The sequence below is a fragment of the Sparus aurata genome, chromosome 17, assembly GCF_900880675.1.
Source record: "Sparus aurata chromosome 17, fSpaAur1.1, whole genome shotgun sequence".
Taxonomy (NCBI): domain Eukaryota; kingdom Metazoa; phylum Chordata; class Actinopteri; order Spariformes; family Sparidae; genus Sparus; species Sparus aurata.
Genome location: NC_044203.1, coordinates 14,531,843 through 14,552,442, shown reverse-complemented (window position 1 = coordinate 14,552,442; position 20,600 = coordinate 14,531,843). Strand labels below are relative to the sequence as shown.

The 20,600-nt window shown below is 40.7% G+C and overlaps 1 protein-coding gene across 7 annotated transcripts in view; it reads right to left on the bottom strand.

The window, feature by feature from the left end:
- The window catches only part of LOC115567061 (CUB and sushi domain-containing protein 3-like), a 219,280-nt gene that overhangs the window by 35,660 nt on the left and 163,020 nt on the right, over positions 1 to 20,600 (bottom strand). For all 7 annotated transcript variants that reach the window (XM_030393247.1, XM_030393251.1, XM_030393249.1 and 4 more), the window contains 8 exons: positions 20,346 to 20,531; positions 19,402 to 19,596; positions 18,465 to 18,638; positions 15,335 to 15,508; positions 14,500 to 14,673; positions 11,324 to 11,509; positions 10,148 to 10,321; positions 3,884 to 4,066 (listed from right to left, as the gene is read on the bottom strand). In XM_030393247.1, the coding sequence (XP_030249107.1) occupies positions 3,884 to 4,066; positions 10,148 to 10,321; positions 11,324 to 11,509; positions 14,500 to 14,673; positions 15,335 to 15,508; positions 18,465 to 18,638; positions 19,402 to 19,596; positions 20,346 to 20,531 (1,446 nt within the window). The remainder of the gene's footprint in view (positions 1 to 3,883; positions 4,067 to 10,147; positions 10,322 to 11,323; positions 11,510 to 14,499; positions 14,674 to 15,334; positions 15,509 to 18,464; positions 18,639 to 19,401; positions 19,597 to 20,345; positions 20,532 to 20,600) is intronic.

Here is a 20,600-nt window from a genome sequence, read left to right as displayed (position 1 = left end):
ACACAAACATCCCGCAGTGGGCGGGTACTTCCCCATTGGTCAGACATGTTTGAGTGACAAGTGTCTACACCAACAACGTCTTTCTGACAAGCAAGTCATGGCCGCCAGCAAGCCAGGGAGCAGTGGTGGAGTTGTTGTTAACTACAGCATTAAAATGATTGGTGTCATGATATTAGCCTACTCGGTTTGATATTTCGATTAAACATGAAGCTTGCTAACTTAGTTCACGTTGACTAATTTGTGTGATGGTGTTAGATATCTAACGCCATCATATTGTCAGGCAGGCTAGCTGATAACGTTAGCCGATGAATGTCTCTGGCCGATGGCCCTGCACACTGATTGACCTAAGTACAGAGGCTTGCTATGTGCTAGTGCTATGTTATGTTATAATAAGGAACTTCATTAGTGGTCAAACAACAGTCCACAGGCCAACTGTTGCCCGCAGTGCTGCCTGTTTAGCAGCAACAGGTCATGCAGAGCCTGAGTCTATCTTCTTACACAGCCTGGCTTGCTGGCGGCCATGACTTCCTTGTCAGAAAGACGTCGTTGGTGTAGACACTTGTCACTCAAACATGTCGGACCAATGGGGAAGCACCCGCCCACTGCGGGATGTTTGTGTCAAAATAATTCAATCAAAAAAAAAAAAACGACTTCAAAACTTTTTTCACTTCATTCAAAATAAAAAAATCACTTAAAATCTAAAGAAATGTTTTCAATAAAAAACAACAACATTTCAAATGATTTTTATTTATTTTTTTAGGGGGGGGATTCAATTTTATTTTTGCATTTGAACAGTTTTTTCTTTGATTGAATATTTTTTTTTGATTCAAATCAAATCAAATCAAATCAACCTTTATTTATATGGCGCTTTTCATACAGAAAGTATCACAAAGTGCCTTACAGCAGAAAAAGAGAAACAGCAAATAAAATCAGGAGAAGAAGCTTAAAAGAACCCAACCCTCCCACCCCCATAGTCATGCACAGAGACACACACAAATATATACACACTCATACACACACTCACACCTACACACACAGCCACGCAGACACACAGACACACACACTCACACCTACACAAACGCTAGCTGTCACTACAGAGACATGGCTGGGCAGCGAGATCTGAGGCACAGAGGAAGCTTTAGGAAGCTACCTTTGGGGGGCCAACCACACTGGGAGAGATCCCAGTCCAAGGTCGCAGGGAGCCCCTCCACAGAGACCACCCCAACCCGGGCAGACAGGAGGCCCCGCACCAAAGTGCAGAGCCCTCTAGTCGCCCAGGCCGGAACCGTCCACGGGACAGCACCCCCCGCGGCCAGACCAGAGACAACTCCCAATCTGGCAGGCCCCCCTGAGGAAACACTGGAGATTAAAAACTGATAGTCTAAAACAGTAAAGGGTTAAAATATTGGTTAAAATATGGAGGCAAAAAACATGGGGGACTAAAACATGAAAGCATAGAAGCTAAAAACATGAGGGACTAAAACATAAAAGCATAGAGGCTAAAAACATGAGGGACTAAAACATAAAAGCATAAGAGCATAAGACATGAGAGACTATAAAAAATAAAAGCATAAAGGCTAAAACACAGAGAATAAAACAGTAAAAAAGGATAAAAAGTGCTCTGATTAGCACAGCCTAAAAGGAATTAAAAAGAGTTAAGATTTCAATTAAAAGCCTGGTTAAAAAGCCTGGTTGATTGAAGCAACTTTTTTGGGATTGAATAATTAAGACACAAATGTCCTACCAATAATATGGCCCAAACACAAAAAAGATTACTTAAATCAAAAAAGTTGCTTCAAACAAAAAAACCTTTACTTCTATCAAAGAAAACATTTTCAATCAAAGAAAAACAGTGTTCAAATGCATTTCTTTGAGTCTCACCTATATTTTTGCATTCAAACACTTTTTTTTCTTTGATTGAAAAGGTTTTTTTTGATTGAAGTGAAGTTTTTTTTATTGAAAATATATGTTTTGATTGAAGCAAACTTTTTTTTGATTGAATAATAAAGACACAAATCTACCTTCATAGTAATTGCAAAACTGATTTGCTCTCTCAATCACCTAATTGCCAGGAACATTTTAAATAGTGATTCTTGTGGTAACTGTTTTGTAGGCAAGCTGGGGATTTCTCGTTAAAAACACGTGCAAGCACATGCGTGCAAAACATACACACACAAACACTTTTGAGGTGCAAACTCATCATTCAGGCACAAATCCAAACACACCAGGTGCCAACATGCTCACATTACTGTAAGTGCATATGTACACGCACAGAGCTGCCCTTCTTGGCTTGCTCTCTCAATAATTCAAGACATATATGATGACAGAAATACAAAACAGACCTTGAAGATTTTGTGAAATGGATATTGAGCAGAATATCCACACTGACTGTTTCCCAGTGACTATAAAAGGTTGTGGATAACGGATGGATGGGCTTTAACAATAGACAGGGCTTTAGATCACAGACAGACAGCAGTGAAACTCATTCAGGCTCCAGTGAATTCCTGCCCCCTCCCTCCTGAGGTGGCTAAAACAATCTTTAAATCAGGAGTTCAGCTGGGAGATGGAGAGATAAAAAGGTAGTGGAAGAGATATATGGGGTAAAAGGAGGGGAGGGTGTGTAAAGCTGAGCAACAGAGAGACAGAGGAAGGACAGATGGAGGAGTGGACAGGGATGGAGAGACAGCCAGAGAACAAGATTAAGACAGAGAGATTCAAAGGGGAAAAGGCTGACATCAGGGGAAATGAAGGATAGTGGCAAGAGTGAGACTAAAAGACACAGAGGGAGAAAAAACGAGAGAAGGAATGAAAGGTAGATATGCATGAAGTAGTTCACAGGGGCTGTGCATTGGCCTATCTTATTAAAAATTACACTGGCATCATGCCAAGCTGGCGGACAGTAAGTAGAGGAGAGCAGTCAAACATTTGCCTCAATATCCGGTTGACCCCTGGGGGTAATTTATGCAAGCTGTAGAACTGGCATTCTGCGAACTAATATCTTCAAAATCCACAATGATTCATTTATCACAATCTGAAAAGAACTTGGCTTTAGGTGTCTACAATTAATGAAATTTTTGGTTGCAATCTGGAAGCTAGTCACCGCACCATGTGCTGGCAGAAAATACCAGACTGCAACAGAGAGATACTTATCCATCTGGTGCAGTACTGTGTTTGTGAGCTTTTGAAATCATTTGTGTGTGTATGTGTGGATGCACACAAACACCTATTTTGTACACTCAATGAACATTCGTGCTCGCATGCAGCCAATGTGCATACAATGTTTGTGTCTCCAAACTAGGGCTGGTTATTGTTTGAAATGTTTCAACTCCATGGCTGATGCAAGTTTTTGGTACCAAACCAATACTATTTTTGATAACCAGTTTTGGAAGGTATTCAAAACAAACTCAACAAATTGCACTATTTGTGTTTTGTGTTGTAAAAGAATCATCAAAGTTGGAGGAGGTCCTGAAATATTCAATCTTCGACTCTCAAAAATAACTCTGATTATGCAACTCATCTCTTGTTCCCCTCCTGGTAAGTAAATACCCAAAATACCATCACCCAGTTTGTAATACAGGCTAACATTTTGCAGTTACCAAGCCAAAGCCAAATAAACCTCAATGACATGATAAGGATTATTTTGTCAGACATTACACTGTTGATTAGAGTGGTAAGTAAACTAAACCTTGTGTGCAACTTGGAAGCAAGAACTTTGCCTAAATTAAATACAGTCTAGAATTATTTCCAAATTCATTTAAAATTGGGAATATATGCGCAAAGAATACGAAAACCACACTAGGAATCCGGCTATGCCCACATCTAATTATAATCTCCTACTGTTTCATACAATACATCAGAGAGACATTTTAAATATTTCACTTACGCTTGCAGAATGGCTGTCTGCCAGACCAAGTCCCGTTGGGGAAGCAGATCCTCTCTGCCGAGCCGTACAGCGTGTGTCCCACTGCGCAGGTGAAGCGCACCTTGCTCCGCACTTTGAAGTTGCCTGCCTCCCTGCTGGCATGGGCAGGTGTGCCGGGATCCCCACAAGTGTCGGCCGAGTCACCTGCAATGGGAGATAACCAGACAAGGAGCAATGAAAAAAACAAAAGAAACTGAGGATGCCTTCCACTTTAACTGTCGTGTGTGTTCACAGATGGGCCCTTTTAAGCTGGTATGGCAGTGAATTACACCACAGTGTTTCTGTCGTTCATGCAGAGGGACACTACAGAGAGGACTTAGACTCGAACTGTATGTCTTTTGAGTCCTCCAGGAAGCAGCTATAAAACACAAAATGCACCAATGAGCAGTTGTCACCCAGCCAACAACCCGGAGGACCAATACCTTTCACTGCTTTGACACCAGGAGCTTTCTCTCCATAAAAAGAGCGAGGCCAGCATTAAAAGGCAACCAGCTGTGGTTATGAGAAATGATGAATACAATTTGACCTCTGAAGCCAAATGCATTTTTATAATCCTGAATTATCCTGCCTGTCTTTTTTACTGTTAGGGAACATACAGTACATTTTCAGTGTCTTGCACCACCTTTCTTGCACATCTATGAATTCACTCAAATGAAATGTTCTCATTGGGACTGTTTCTGGTGGGTAAAAAATGGGGCATGTTTTCTATCTAAGCCATAAGTAATGAGAGTGAGACAGCAGGTATGGAGTCAGTGTGACGTCATGACTACTGAACATTTTATGTTGTGATGAACCGCAAAGCAGGGCAGACTGGTGTGTGAGTTTAGATGGAGTCCAGGTGATGGTGTGTTTTTCCGTTTTGTAGTACTGGGGACATCCTCAGAGCAAAGGGAACAGTTCATAACACACAGAAAGCCAACCGCTCCTTCCACCAGCAGAAGAAAGACACAAGAGAGAGAGACAAGAGACAGACAGACAGACAGACAGACAGATGATGGATCTTTAAGAAGCACCTGTGCTGTAGTGGTTATGTCATTACGTTCCTTGAGCTGCGCACACACTCTGTGCAGAGCAGCTGCTACTGCAGTAATACTGGACTTGTTGACAAAGTCTTACTGCACAAACACCAAGCTCATATCTGTTACACACACACAGTACCACTGCTCACACTTGGACAAATTGGATGTGTCGAGTCAAGGAACCACAGCTGGAGTTGAAATGTTTGTGTGTGGTTATGGTTGCCAATGATACATATATGTGTACATTTGCACACCTTCTGTGCATATGCATGTTTGGTATGCATTCTTATATGTTGACTGTGAGTGTGCATGTATGTGCTAGCATGTTTGACAGCAGCTGTCGGTATTTCATTAGTCTCCTTTGGTTAGGTGAGGCAGCCTGGCTCGGCAAGCACTGTGACAGCTATAATCTCACTAATTGGGATGGTGTTGGATTTGGTTTGAATCCGAGTTAATGTCCGTTCACCAGGCTCCCTTTGTGAGGAAATAATAAGGCCTTCAACCCAGCCATGCAACAGACGCGGACAAAAGGGGAATGGCTTGGCAAGCAGTTTTAAGCCCTATCTTACTAATTAACAAAGGAGGACAGATGAGAGGAAGGATAGATGCATGGATGGATGCATGGATGAGGACTGTTGCTGACAATGGGCTGTACTTCTGAGGAATTCATAGCCCAAGTGATGTTGTTGCTATTGGTGATGAACACTCCGAAAATTCAAATGTGCCATTTTCATTATTTCTAGTCCTGCAGATAAAAAATGCCCATAGACCATGCAGCTACCTTTCTGCAATTACACATTAAAATCATTGCAAAAGCATTTGAGAGAAGTTTCAAATATGTAAAGGGACATACCACAGGGACTGACATATATTACATTTTCCAGATAGCTAATTTATCTTTGCTAACACCGCAGTACTAATTGCATCACTTTTTGAAGTTTTGCTAATGTGCCTGTGAAAAGTAGGTGCTAAAATGTACACACTCACTAATTTAAAAACTCTCCAGGCGTTTGCTGCATTGCAACTTTAGCTCTTGTAAGCAACAACTGAGCTCCAGCTGTGTTGTGGTTCTAATTTCTGCTCCAGCTGTAACAGATGTTTACTGCCATGGGTCTGAATTCATCAAGCCTGCTGGTGATGAACAAATGATCTACAAAGGTGTCTTCCGTCCATAAGTGGTTGATTTCATAGTTAATCAGAAGCACTGATGCAGTGTAATCCTGTGTGGCAATGTGAGAGCAACAAATTAACAGTCTAATTACTTTCATCTGACTAAAGCAAACATCAATATAAATATTACCTGAGTCCAATTCTTACTACTTAATATCTGTACGACCAAACAAGCAACAAGCAAGTTATATGGCCATAACACCCCCTAATGATATGACCATCTTTAAACAAGTATTACTGCCTCACACTTGCCTCAAGTCAGGTCACAGTTTACATCTATGTCTGTAACTCATAAAATCATTCAGTCTTCAGGTAAAGACTGTTTTTACAGAAGACTATAGAGGACTGTTAGACAGCTTCAACAATCAGCTGAAGCTCAATATCAGCAAAACCAAGGTGCTTGTTATGGACTACTGCTTAATGTCTATACTGTGCGAGTTCGTTGTGAGAAACAAAAAAACCCAGTCAAATTCCTTGTACGTGTTCACATGTTTGGCCAATAAAGATGATTCTGATTCTCAACACCTTATGATGTCACAGTAAAGCTGACCTTTGACCCTTATTATATATAAAATGTCATCACGTTATTATATCACCCTTTTAGTCCTTTGTGAAATGTTGGCATAATTAGTGAATAAAATCTTGGTTTGAGTCAAAGTGGACATATGTGCCAAATTTGAGGAAACCAGACAGGATTGATGGGTGGACAAACAAAAAACACAAAATGTCTCCCGCCACAGCTGTAACTGGCAGAAAGGCGTAAAAAAAGTCAATGTCCATATATTGTGTCGTCGCATCTATAACAGGAGCACTGTTGTATCACTATAAAACAAACTGAAGGTGCATTTTTGAGATCTGATTACATGTAATCAAAATTGCTATTCTCTGCAATAGCTCACCTCAGCACATCCTTTTTCTTTAGCCTGGCAAGTCTCTGCGTCATTTATTATGATTAAATCCTCTGCTCACTGACCCAGGACTCTTATTCTGCTGCACAAATTCCTCCACAGGGGTTTACTCTCTAAACAGCGATTGCCCTTTGACAATTTAAATACTTGGAAACAGACTCATGTTGGCTTTACTTATCTCACTTTTCAAGTGATAAGTTGATGCTGATTAGGTTGTAGACAACTTAAATTAAATGCACTAAATCTAGTTTGGTATTAAATGTTTTAGCCCAGATTACAGCAGAGTTTATTAGCTGGGTGTCTTAAGATAAACAGAGGCAGCAGAGCTCATGCTCGTGATATGCAGCTCAGAGTGAGTGATGAAATGAAATATAATAGAAAATTGCAAATCATCATTTTCTAACAGGCTCATTTGTCAAACCAGTGGGGCGCTGATCAAATTATCTCAACAATAGATGCCAAATCACTTTTAAAAAGTAGGTGAAGAAGAAGAAAAATAACTTGCCACACTATTTTTTTTACCATCAGCATTATAATTATATGCATTATTAGCTTCTAAAGCTATAATTTCAGGCCTAAAAATTGCTATTAGTCTGTGGGCAACAGGTAATTATGCAGGTGCTAACAAAGACAAATACTCAACCACACCTCTGTTGCTCCCTCCATTTTGCAAACTAGGAACAAATAATGTACTGGAAACATTATTTGGGAGATAGATTTGAACCTCTGAAATGACGTGCATCTCCTTACTCCCCTAGAAGTCTGACTTCACTACTGACTCGCTACTTTCCAACTGTCTGAGTAAATACAAAATGTTGAAGGTGAGTAGAGGGTTCACACTCCCTTTTAAAGAAAAAAACACTGTCACACAAGTGTGCTAACAAACGTTACTTCTGGGTCAGTGAGTTGAACAAACCAAGTGAACATTCAGTAGATGTGAGAATCCACTTAAATGGTCAGGAAAGCTTGGGTCTGATGGGACGGAAGAGCACAGAGAGGGGATCAAGGGGGATGTTTGTAGTTGGCAGACAGACACTTTGAAGACACTTTATTCAGGTTTTTAAGAAAACACAAGAGAAGAGACTGCAACTAAATGTATTACACACTGAACACTAAAAGTTCTATTAAAGCTTTTTTTGTCAGAGTCTGCACTTACGTTATGTCAGGAGCGATATTGCTTACTTGATTGCTTGTTTTATGCAGGGAGTAACTTTTGCAATGGCATATTCTTTGGCTAAGACATGAAGCCATAACTCTGTATCACTGAATCACAGAGGAATGATGGGAAAGGGTTATGGTCGGGTCATTTGGTGCTAGTACATTAGTGTACAGTATCAAGCATTCATCAGCTCAATGCAGATATTTCAGATAACCACACGAGTGCCTGTTCTAAAAAGTGAAACGCTGAAGCTGCTTTGGGTCGATGGGAAATGGTAGGAGGATAATGGTCAGATATTTTGGCAAGTACATTAAAAAAAATCCTGTAAGAACTCCACAGGGCTCTAGTTTGAGTTTGAGTTTAAATTGGCTCAGTCGGCTGATAACTACCCTGTGCTGTGTTTTCTCTGAACCTCACACAGGCATTTGCCCGAATAGCTAATTAATGCCAGGTCTTCCAGGTACTACACCATTGTGGAAGGGTATTCTTTATCTATCCATATACTAATATCTGGCTCTCTAATACAATGGAGGTGAACTGAATTGTTGAATTTGCAGTTCTTACATCAGTGAGAATTTACATTTAAGAAATTCAACTGCAAGCTGTCTCCCTGGAATCTGTGTCCTGATTAAGCTGTATAATCCACAGACATTGTTGTGAAAAGATTTTGTTAGAAGAATTAGTGCTCATGAAAAATGTTAGCAGTGTGCTCTGTGGAATATCCAGAATATTAGGGACATTGTGTAAAAAAAAGTTTTTTTGTTTTTTTTATACATAGATAGATATACTTTAGTGATACCAAGCTGGGAAATTCCGGTGTAGCAGCAGCATTATACACAGAGACAATAACAACACAATGAAATAAGAGGAACAACCTACACATATTAAATAGCAATAGAAAAAAGTAATATACAAAATGTACAAAATGTATAAAAGTGTATAAATAAGCAGAGTAATTGTAGTGCAAGGTAAAATATAAGGTGCAGTAAACGGATTGTATAAAACCAAAGTGCGTAGAGACTTTGTGTTATGACCAGAGTTTTAGCTGTTATTATACGGTGTGTTGGCATGTGGCATTTTATGCTATGAAAACCACAAACTGAATTCCATCAAACTCACAATATTGGGGTGAGGACAGAAATCTAAGACACAGACAATCCAAAGCCTCAGTAAATAAAACTTAAACTGCGTGATAGTCATTTGAGGTAAATGAGGGAATATATTTTATGATGTGTATGCTTTATAATTTAGGTTATCCAAACCTTTAAAAACATTTTTTCCATTGATTTCACACATGAATAACTGGGAGTAACCTTTTGGGCACCAACAGCGATTTTCACCATACACGGAAACATGTAATGCAAAAGCAAATACATCCACAAACAACTGGTCTTGCGCCTTTTCACACATGCAACAGCAATGCCTGAATAGCTGTGGCAAAGGTCAGACCACCAGAGGGTGTTAATGCAACACTTGTGGATGCCAACCACTATGGAAATCAACAGAAGAAGAGAAATATGTGTCGAGGCCGCTGGGTGCGGAAGACGTGTCTTACAATTATCATCACTATGGCAACCAAAGTCCTGTTTTTGTCTTGTACCAATGGTCTTCTAATGTGTTTAATATTGTAAATGTCAAGGTTATGTTTTTGGCAAGGCAAGGCAACTGTAAATGTGTTGCAGAATCATAAACATAATCAAAGTAGTAGTAGAGTCTTTTGTGTGGTTTGCTCATTTCAAGCAAGCATCTTTTGTCAGACAGATGTAACCCATAACATGCTTATCCCTGCAATGTTACTGCTATGATTCACCAACGGCACTTTCTCTGAAATGTTAGCAGGTCTTTTGGTCAGAAATAGGTGGTACAGATTTCCTAAATATTGACTGAAGGGTGACAATTTATGTTTCATTGTGTGAATGTGTAGCAGCCATGCTTGTTAATGACTATATTTGTGTGTGTGTTTGTATACCAGAGCAATGGGGCAGTGGACTGCTCCAGTGTCCATTCAGCTGACAGGTGAGTGATGAGTCTCCTATGAGCTGATGGTCTCCAGAGCAGGAGTAGCGCACCGTGGAGCCAAAGGTAAACTTCTCCCCACTCATCACTCCATGGGGGGGTGTACCTGGGTGGCCGCAGTCCACCTCTGCATGGCAAAGAGTGAGGAGAGGAAATCAGATTAGATATGGATGAGAGAATAGATGGATGGATTAGTGTTGCATGCCTCAACACACTTGATAGAATCACCGCTCAGATTGTTACTAGTGCTGGTGAGACACACAACTACTAATACGGCTGTGTTTAAAGATTAGAGGAGATTACTATGCATTAATTGTCATTGCCATAGTAATGTCTCATGAAAAAGACAATTAGTTTTATTACAATATAAAAACTAAATAAAAGGCTCACTTGATTCATTTTGTACATCTTTTCTGTGCTGCTTTAATATTCTTTTGACCTCAATGTATGCTTCTAAAAGCTCTCAATTAATTAGCCTCAAGTTGCTGTAAATCCATTCTAAGCTAATTTCATAACAAAGAGTCAGTGATGCCTGGAGCCATGAATAAATATTTAAGATGGACAGTCCTGTGTACCTCTTCAATTACTATTCTGTTTGATAATATAACTCACTACCATGAAATGAAGTCCTTTCTGAGCCCTTGTGCAAAATTGGAGGTTTTCTTTTTGATATTTTCACTGGAAATTAGTCATCACTGCTGATGACATCACATCAAACCAGAGTGCATATGAGCCAGGTGTTTGAGTGAAACATTACAAACTCAGATGGTTGTTGTTCTAATTTGTGCACTTGGTTTTGAGGGAGCATTAGCTATAGCCTAAACAACTGGTGCTATGTCAGTTTCCCCATTTCTCAATTAGCTACAGTGCAACATAACCATAAACCACTGGGGCATCGAACATTACACAGATGCTCTCAGTCACAGCATTTAACAACTCGGACCGTTTAAACTCTAGAAGCAAATGAGGACAAAATCAAGGTTGTGGACGTACAACTGAGAGTGAAACTTTTCTCTTAATCATTTACCTGCGTCTCTTGTTAAGCGTATTAATAACACAGAAAGGTGGGTAGGACAATGTACTGAAAGTGGACAGGTAACATAACAGTTAAATGAAGCAACCACTGTACCGATGCATTCTGGAAGAGGTCTGTCCCAGTGGCCCACTGGCTGGCAGGTGAGCACTGATGATCCAAACAGGTAATAACCTGGGTTACAGTCGTAAAAGACCACACTTCCAAACGTGAAGTTACCATGCTCAATCTTACTCTCCCGGATAGAATTGGCAGGGATACCTGGATCCGTGCAGTTTACCACTGGATCAAGGAGAAAAGAAGAAAAAAGTACATTTACACCCACATACTTTTTTCTTTTTAGCTTAATCACAATGACAGACATTCAAACAGCAGAATACTGACAGAAGTCCATTTATTATTATTTCTTATCATTAAGGATATTTCTGGAAGGACAGATGGAAGTAAGTGTTAGAACTGCATACTGACATGATTACTTGTTTAACTAAAGGTTGAAATGAGACAGTATTTCCGTTGCCCTGAGTGCAGTCTTACGATATTTATTTATGGATTCATCTTATATATAAAATCATAAAAATGCTGTTTATATTGTAATAATGGTTACTTCATAGTTTCATAGACATCAATTTCTTAGCAGCATTTCTAAACCAATCTTATGAATACCCTACTTATAATCATCTGAGTCCAAATGGTTGCAATGGCTAGATGTTCAGAGCATACATCACAGCGATGCACAGCAGGAGACGAAATGTAGCATACAGTGATTCTTATCCAAACTATGCAACCCTGCTTATTGTGGAGTTACTTCGGAAGCTGAGAACAGTGGAAAAACAAATGGCGAAATAAGTTCATAATTAATAGGCCTTTGGACCATGACATATACAGACTGCTCTGTGGGGTGGGTTAGGGTTAGGGTTATGGTGATGATAACAATGGGTACTTCATTGATCAGACATTTTCAGCTCAAATCAGTTGCTACAGTTTTTTTGAAGACGCCATCTATGCATGCTGATCTGCTGATTTCTGATAAATATTATATGTAATAATATAACTTTTTGTTGTCTAATGATAACAGGTTGATTATCTCATTATCTTGAGACAATAACACTCGCTTTAACAAGATAAGTTACCAGCTTATTGCGAGAGAACGAGGTACGTTTCCTGCAGCCGTTCTAAGCTTCTGTAGTTTCTGTACTGTAAAGACTTCGTCATAATATGTATGGATGACGAATTTCTAGAATTGCCTCTCACTTATTTATATCTACTCCAGTAATGAGTGCTACATGCATCAAGTTAACAACATCTTGACAAGTTGTATTCCTTCATGAATAATTTTACCTCGACATGGAAGTAATGGAGTTTTTAAATGGAATAAACAAGACTACAGTAAACATTACAGTCTTGAGGCATTCTGCCTGATTAACTCCACCTAGTATCAGATCTGACTTTTCTTTCCTGGAAGCCGTGCAGTGTTTTTATTTTGTTTAGAGCTGCATTTGCATAAATGCTATCTGTCAGCATGTTCACACCCGAGTTAATAATAGAACTGTAGATATGACCTGATGAGTGGCTTTCTCTGTTGATTCTAGAAACATAGAGACAAGTAAGTCCAGGCTAAATTTAAGCATCTTCAATAACAATAAGAACGCCTCAAGCTTCCGCCTTAAAAAAGCAGAAACAAAGGCACGTCTATTGTCACAAATTCACAAGAAGTAGTTGAACTCTCCAAAACCACACTGCTGACAAGGAGTTTTAAATAGCTGAAAGAAGATGAGGGTGAAATTAAGTTCAGAGCAACATCATACTAAATCAACAATGCAAATGTGCAAAAATAAATGGGCTTGAAGTAAGAACATTTTAGTGGGTAAAAACAGACATATTTTGACAAAGGTAGTCATGACAGTTTAAAATGATTCTACTCTTTTGATCTTTTCCCAGGTCTGTCTCTATGGTGCTATTCACAGTAATGAAAACTGTGTCTCTTTACATCTGACTGCCAAAAAAATCCATGCCTGGTAGAGAGATATTTCTAAATGGGCCAAGTCTGGCAAATACAGCTTGGGCCGGCTAGATCCAGAGGTATCAGACCAATTAATGCTGCACTGTATATCACTTAAATTCAGTTCTTCAGTTAAATGTTGGAATGATTGCTTTCTGGTCTGTTACCTTGTTTTTAATTAATTAGAATAGAATTTTTAAGCCAGTTAAAATCACATTTCCCTACATCTACCACATCCTCACACCGCAACAAAGTTGCATGATGAAGAAAAAGTCTGGTAAAAAAATATATCGTCAGGCTGTCACAATTATTTTGAGGAATCAAGTAAACACTTCTTTAATATGGTCACACACAAAAAAACTCTGGATTTCTGGCATTTGTAAACACACCAGTAATGTGTCTAACCTTGGAATCTAAAATTTGACGCATCTAAAACATAGCCGCTATCCGACACTCACAATAAGATTTCTTCTGTTAAAAGAACTCTGAGCTTTCTAGCCCTGAAAAATTGCTCCCTGTAGCAAGCCTCTGGTAAAAACTGTCTGGCAAGATCGTAGAAACAAATCTCCAATACTCCCCCAGAACTCTCCCCTTTCCATATACTTTCCTGCGAGCTCATTACCTGTTTCCCTGCTTTCACTCTGAGGTCAGGGCTCCAGATGTTCTTGCCTAATGCTCTATCCAGAGAAATTGAGCAGATAGTGATTTTCTCAGTCGAATCAATAGATATGTGAACTCTGCCAGCATGCCTCTGCATTACTTATTTTCTGAATGATCGTGATACATCTGCTGGCTGCTGAATTCTTTTGGTCATCCTAGCTTGTGATTCATGAAGCATCCGAAAATCACCTTCAAAAGCCATTTCTGTCTGTTCCAACACTTTAGCTGTATCCTACTTGTGTTTGCTGGCAGCTACCTGCTCCACTGATGGCCAGCCTGATTCACAGGACTAGAATTCGAAGTGGCTTCCCAACACCTTTAGTTGAAGTGATACACTAAGCGGTTCCCTCTTCAGAATTCATCACTGCAGATGGTTAATGAGATAATTTGAATATGATGCATCTGCTGGCAGGAAATTCTTGCTTTTCATTGCGGCTCGTCTCTGCCTCCTGAGGCAGTGTCTGTGGTCTGTGCCTTAGCTGAACATGCTGGCAGAGACCAAGCAGCTTTTTAGTTCAACTGTCAAGTTACATCGGCATCCTTCTGATACTTAAAGTCAGCCCAGCTGCCAATCATATATCCATTCTGTGGGAGCTCTGTTGCTGGACCTTACCTCTGCATGTTGGCGGCTGCTGGCTCCACTGGCGGCTGGCCTGGCACTGGGCTGTGGAGGGTCCTTCCAGTGTATAGCCTTTGTTACAGGAGAAGCGCACCACATCGTTATAGTTGAAGCCATCGCCTGTGGTGCGGCCATAGATAGGGCTACCAGGGTGGCCACATGTGACAGCTGAAGTTGACATGCATCATCCAGGTCAGAAAGGAGGAAGTAGAGAGGAGGATGGAAGTTGACAGGCAACAAAGAAAGGGTGAAAAGAAAGGAAAAGTGTGCGTGGGGAAGAGAGAGACAGTGTGTGGAATAAGTGTGAGAATGTGAGAGAGAGAGAATGAAGGAGAGAGAAAGAAACTCAATAACAAAGATCAATAGGTGACGTACAGTGACATCTATCATAAGAATATAATTATCATATAATTAACCTCAGAGGACAACAGGGGAATTAAGAATGAAGGCATTACTGATTGAGAAAGGGTACACTGCAGATTTCAGTGCATCAATAGGTGAATAGGAGATTGAGAATCACATTATGAGGAAATGTATCAACTATTGACTTTGGCACTTCTTGAAATAAAGGAGCAGAAAGCTTTGGGAATTGTAGGAGGCTTTTAAAGAGTGATTCAAATCTTAATCTTAAGCTAGAAACATTTGTGTTGATTGATTTATTTTCATAATGGCATCCAATCATTACTAACACATACTTTCTTATGAATACAAATCTATCAATTTTAGGCTTGTTTAAAAATGTATTAAATAAAAAGCCAGGAATGAATAACACAACTTTCTCCAGTTCTTTTCCATCTGAACAGTGGTGTTCAGGTGTTAAATTACTTACAGATACAAACTGGGAGGAGTCCAGACCAGTTGTGGTCCTGCTGGCAGATCCGTACCGAGGAGCCAATGAGCCTGAATCCAGGATTGCACTGGTAAACCACTGTGTCTCTGTAGCCAAAGTTTTCTCCGATCACCTGCCCATTGACAATCTGCTCTGGAACACCACAGTGACCGGCTGGAGGATGGATGAAAAAACAACACACAGTGTTGTAAACATATCTTACCTCTCCCTTTTGCTTACAGTTTATCTTTCTTTCACATCAAGATTGTGAATTTCTTTAGTAACAGAAACTTGACCATGAAAAGACAGCATGTCCTGTAATAGTGTATAATATACGTTGCGATGCGCATCTTGGAATATTTGGCAGACGTCTGCGTTTGGACAGCTGGACATCCTCTCAAACTCAACCTTAGTAGAAATGAACTCCTCTTCATCCCTGGGAAAGACTGCCCTCCCATGGACCTGTCAGTCACTGTCAAGGATGTCACGATATCGCCTTCATCGACGGCCAAGAACATGGGCGTAATCCTCGACAACAAACTGTCCAGCACCCCCAACACCACTGCTATGGCCCGATCCTGCGGATTTGCCCTGTACAGCATCCGCAGGATCCGGTCTTTCCTCACAAAAGATGCAACGCAGCTCCTGGTCCAAGCGCTGGTCATCTCCCACCTGGACTACTGCAACTCCCTCTTGGCTAGACTCCCAGCCTCTGCGACTAAACCGTTGCAGTGTATCCAGAATGCTGCAGCATGCCTCGTTTACAATCTTCCCAAATTCTCCCATGTGACCCCCCTCCTCCGTGACTTCCACTGGCTTCCTGTTGCAGCCCACATCCGATTCAAGACGATGGTGCTGGCCTTCAAGGCCGTCAACGGAACTGCACCCGTCTACCTCCAAACACTTGTCAGACCACACGCCCCAGCAAGAGCACTTTTCTCTTCTACATCAGCTGGCCGACTAGTACCCCCATCTCTGAGAGCAAACAAAGCCCACGCAGCGAAGTCACGACTCCTCTCTGTTTTGGCACCTCAGTGGTGAAACGAACTCCTGACCAATGTCAGGACAGCGGAATCACTCTTCATCTTCCGCAAAAGGCTCAAGACTCATCTGTTCAGACTTCACCTAGATGCAATTATGCACTTAAAGTAACGTTGATAAATAGCAGTTATGATCCTCAGATGACAATTGCTTCTATATGTCTTTTTACTCCATCATTGGTGATATGTTGTGGTTTCTCGCTTGTGACAAATGTACTTATTGTAAGTTGCTTTGGACAAAAAGCGCCTGCTAAGTGCCCTAAATGTAAATGTATTTTTATTCATAATGCTCTGTTGTCAAATGTATACAGTTGTAGCAAAGTGGCGGTTTAATATATGCATTACAAATCACAATGAATTATCTCAGTCAATCACTCATGAGGTACAATACTTAGGTTCAAGTTTCTAGTGTTTGAAAATAAAACCCTGCAGTGGCACTCACTGAACTAATGGACGATACTTTCGGGCTAGAAACACAATTTTGATTGTGTCATCACGTTTGAATAACTTTGCATTTTGACAACTGTATTATAAAATGAAATGAGGAAACTAGTGATTTAAAAGGTCTTGGAATTACGATACTGGCAAACAAAATTAGTAAGTGTATTCATGAAACACATTGGATTTGGGAAGCATTTTTCAGCTCATTATCTCCAAATTATTATTTCTAAATTCATATTGGCTTTGACTTCACTTACGATGATAACTCAGCGTTTCTCATCTACAGTCGACGAAGGGATGCGTGTGAAACTCCTCAAAATCTGCGCAATACGCTCATGCATGTAATCGCATTACTTTCAGTGACAAGAAATCCCTTTCAGAGAGCAGGAATCTTGCTGAGATTTCCACTGCCACTTAAAACCTGGGAAATTGCCACTGACTGTGAGTCTGATTTCCCTAATTCACTCCTGCACCCAGAAACTCAACCGAGCATTTTATTATCACACTCAAGTCGAGAGCAGCCAGATTCTATGAAGATAGTGCTGAAGTAGGCGACTGTACTATGAGGTCCTCGGCTATGTTAACCCTGACAGTCATATTGCTAAACAAGAGAGAGGTTCCTTTTTTTTAATGAACTGTACCACTCTTGAGCGGAGCTTGGAGTGCTGGTGCCACAGGGTTGATAAACGGACTAATGCGTCTGCCAGGGAAACCGTCACATTCTGCTGCTGTGTGGGTTTGAATGAAGCTCAAGTAATTACGTATGTCTCATTTTCTCCCACAGTGCAGAGCTGTGATGAGCTGTGGTACGCTAAGCTTTAACATATTTTCTTTTTTATATATTACAACAACAGCTCATATTGTGCTGGTACAGCTTGGCAAGTGTCTCATAGTTTCAGGCCAGCTGTAGCTCTGTGGCCGCACTTTCACATTTAACGTTTTAGAAACATCACATTGCAATGAGGCTTTACTGTAATCATCTAAAGCTAGTTGCCAAATTTGACTGCATGTTGGCACAATCAACATTTTATACTTAATGATCTTTAACGGTCTGATGTGTGCAAGCCCAAAGAAGATTATAAGATGGAAGTGTTAAATATCAGCATGATATCAGAATGTGAATGACATTTTTTTTTTTCCCACTGATCTTTTATAATTGCCACAGGTTAGAAATGAAACAAATGAGCAAGATAGTGGGAGCTATTTAACATTTAACCCAGTAATGCAAACTGCAAGGCAATTGCCAGAGTCCTGTTGCCATTCACATGAATGCACATTGCTATGACCGGTGAAGTGAAGACTAGACAAGACTTAGGTTAATTGGTGCAACCACTGTAAAGTCTACAGACTGGTCTTAAAAAAGATCAACTTAGCAGTTAGGTAAATGTTTAGTAAAGACCGGTTGGTGCCACCCTGTCCAGATTACAAAACAGTGTATCTTTTCAAAATATATACAGAAATTGGCCATACATATTTGACAACAGAACATATAATAGCCACCGTCTGTGTCCCCCATCTGGTTCTGTCCAGGGCATGATGGCCTCAACCAAAAAAAGCTCACATACTGTCAGGAGAGATCACCAGCAGTGTTTGACCTAGGTCAAGGCTGTCCTTTATAAAGTTAAAGAGAACATTCAGACCCTGCTTACCGAGGCAGTGAGTCTCCGTCCCACTCCAAAGGCCGGACAGGAGACACTCTCTGACTGTAGATCCGCTCAAAACATAGCCAAGGTTACAGCTGAAAATGGCTGATGCTCCATAGGTAGTTTGGGTCCCAATTTTCTTCCCATTAGGAGGAGCGGGAAGATCGCTACAGGAAATGACTGCAATAAGATGAAGAGGACAGTGAAAAAAAGAAGAAGGAGATAGTAGAGGCAGAGAATTGAAAGAACAAGCCGTCGGTAGAGTGTGTGAGAAAGAGAGAGAGAGAACAAGAGAGGAAGATGGAAGAAATGGAAGTTGGCTTACATCTTCAGAGTCAATGGGAGAGCACAGTCATTTACACCCATCTTACCGACCCTAATGCGATAAAAGAGTGACCTGTACTATTTCATGGGGAGGATAATGATGGTGTTTGCCTTTGTCCCAACATCTTTCATCATGCTGGCTCGCATCTCCTTTTGCCATTACACAGGCTATTCAGCTCCTTCGCTTCTCAAACAGTAGTTCCCATGGCAGCATAGAAAAGCTTTTCTTTCCCATTTCTAAAGTAAACAATCTCTAACCTAGTCTGTGACAGGAACAGGCGAATAGTATCAAAGTGTATAAAAGCATGAGATCGCTGACTAAGTGAGCCACAAAAAAGGTATTCATTCTTCAAGTCTTGTAAGTTACCTTATCTATGAATCCATTCTACCTTTTCTATTAAACTAATGAAACATAGATTGTGTTTGTGTGATGAGACTTTATGCTACATCTGTTATTCAGGTTTTATTTTTCATGATAATGCAAGGACAAAACAGAGGTAATGGAGATATCATTTACTGGACCATTATCCTTTTGGTTGAGTTAAATCTGCACTTATGAATCTGTGTTGTCTACAAGTGTTGTGGTGATTAATGCGATGTTGTTGCAGAAGTTACTCACTTCTACATCGAGGCCTCTCGCTCCTCCAGCTCCAGACCCCATTGGCCAGGCATTGGATATGGGCGGGGCCAACCCGGTAATACCCAGGGTTGCAAGTAAATATTATTTTAGTTCCATACTCATAGTGCGAACCATTGACGATCCTCCATTTGCCGTGGTCCAAAGAGAATGAGCTGAGACTAGGGCACATAATGACTGTGCCAAAAAAAAAAAACAGAGAGAGAGAGGATTCAGTGTCTAAACCCATAAACCTGTGTAACAACCCAACAGTGTAGAGGACATGCAAATAATTACATGGAAACATTTTAATCAATGGAACCCATGTAAAATATAAATAGCAACTTCTCTGCAGTAACAGTATACAAATGTTCTTCCACAACAAAGTTGTTTATAATTTGGCACTTTCTAAAACCAAATGACTTTCAAAACAAACACTGTTTTCCCTTTTCGCTGTGAGACACATATACAGCAGGGAATAAACATTGGTCTCAAATGTAAACAATGTTGTCAATCACTCGTTACACTGGCTTGCAGACTTGGAGGAGTTGTACTAGCATGTAAAACACTCACCCAAGCACCAGCTCGCAACTATTGGTCTCCCTTTCATCCTGCCGCCTAATCATCACAAACCAATAAGTTGGCATTTTTGTACTCACAACAGATCCAGGCTGTTGGGACTGCAGACCACATTTCTTGAGACCTTCCATTACTGCATCTTGTCAAAATGATATTCCTCAATTTATATTTCAAACTGTCTTTTTCCGTCTCCAATACAACTCTCAAAATTTCATAATCAGTGTGTCTTCTCCAAGACTCTTTCCTATCCTTATCTCTTAACTTGCTGCTCAACCATGATATGGGTTCTCACAGTTTCCTCTGTTTCTCTAAATGACCCTCCCTCCTCCTCCCTCATCCTGCCTCCTCCCCCAACATCATCTACTCACCGATGCATCGGGGTATCTTGTTGTGGTTGCTCCAGGTGCCGTCTGGCTGGCAGACTGTGGTCGTCAGCTCTTTGGAGGAGAGCCGGTAGCCGCTGTTGCAGAAGTAGGTCACCCGTGTGCCGACGGAGTAATCAGCAGCAAGCACACCTCCGTTCACTGGCGCGCTGGGCACACCGCATGACACAGCTGCGGGCAGCAAGAGGACGAGTGTCGACACACGTTTATGCGCAGTACAAGACACATGTTGGAGAGATT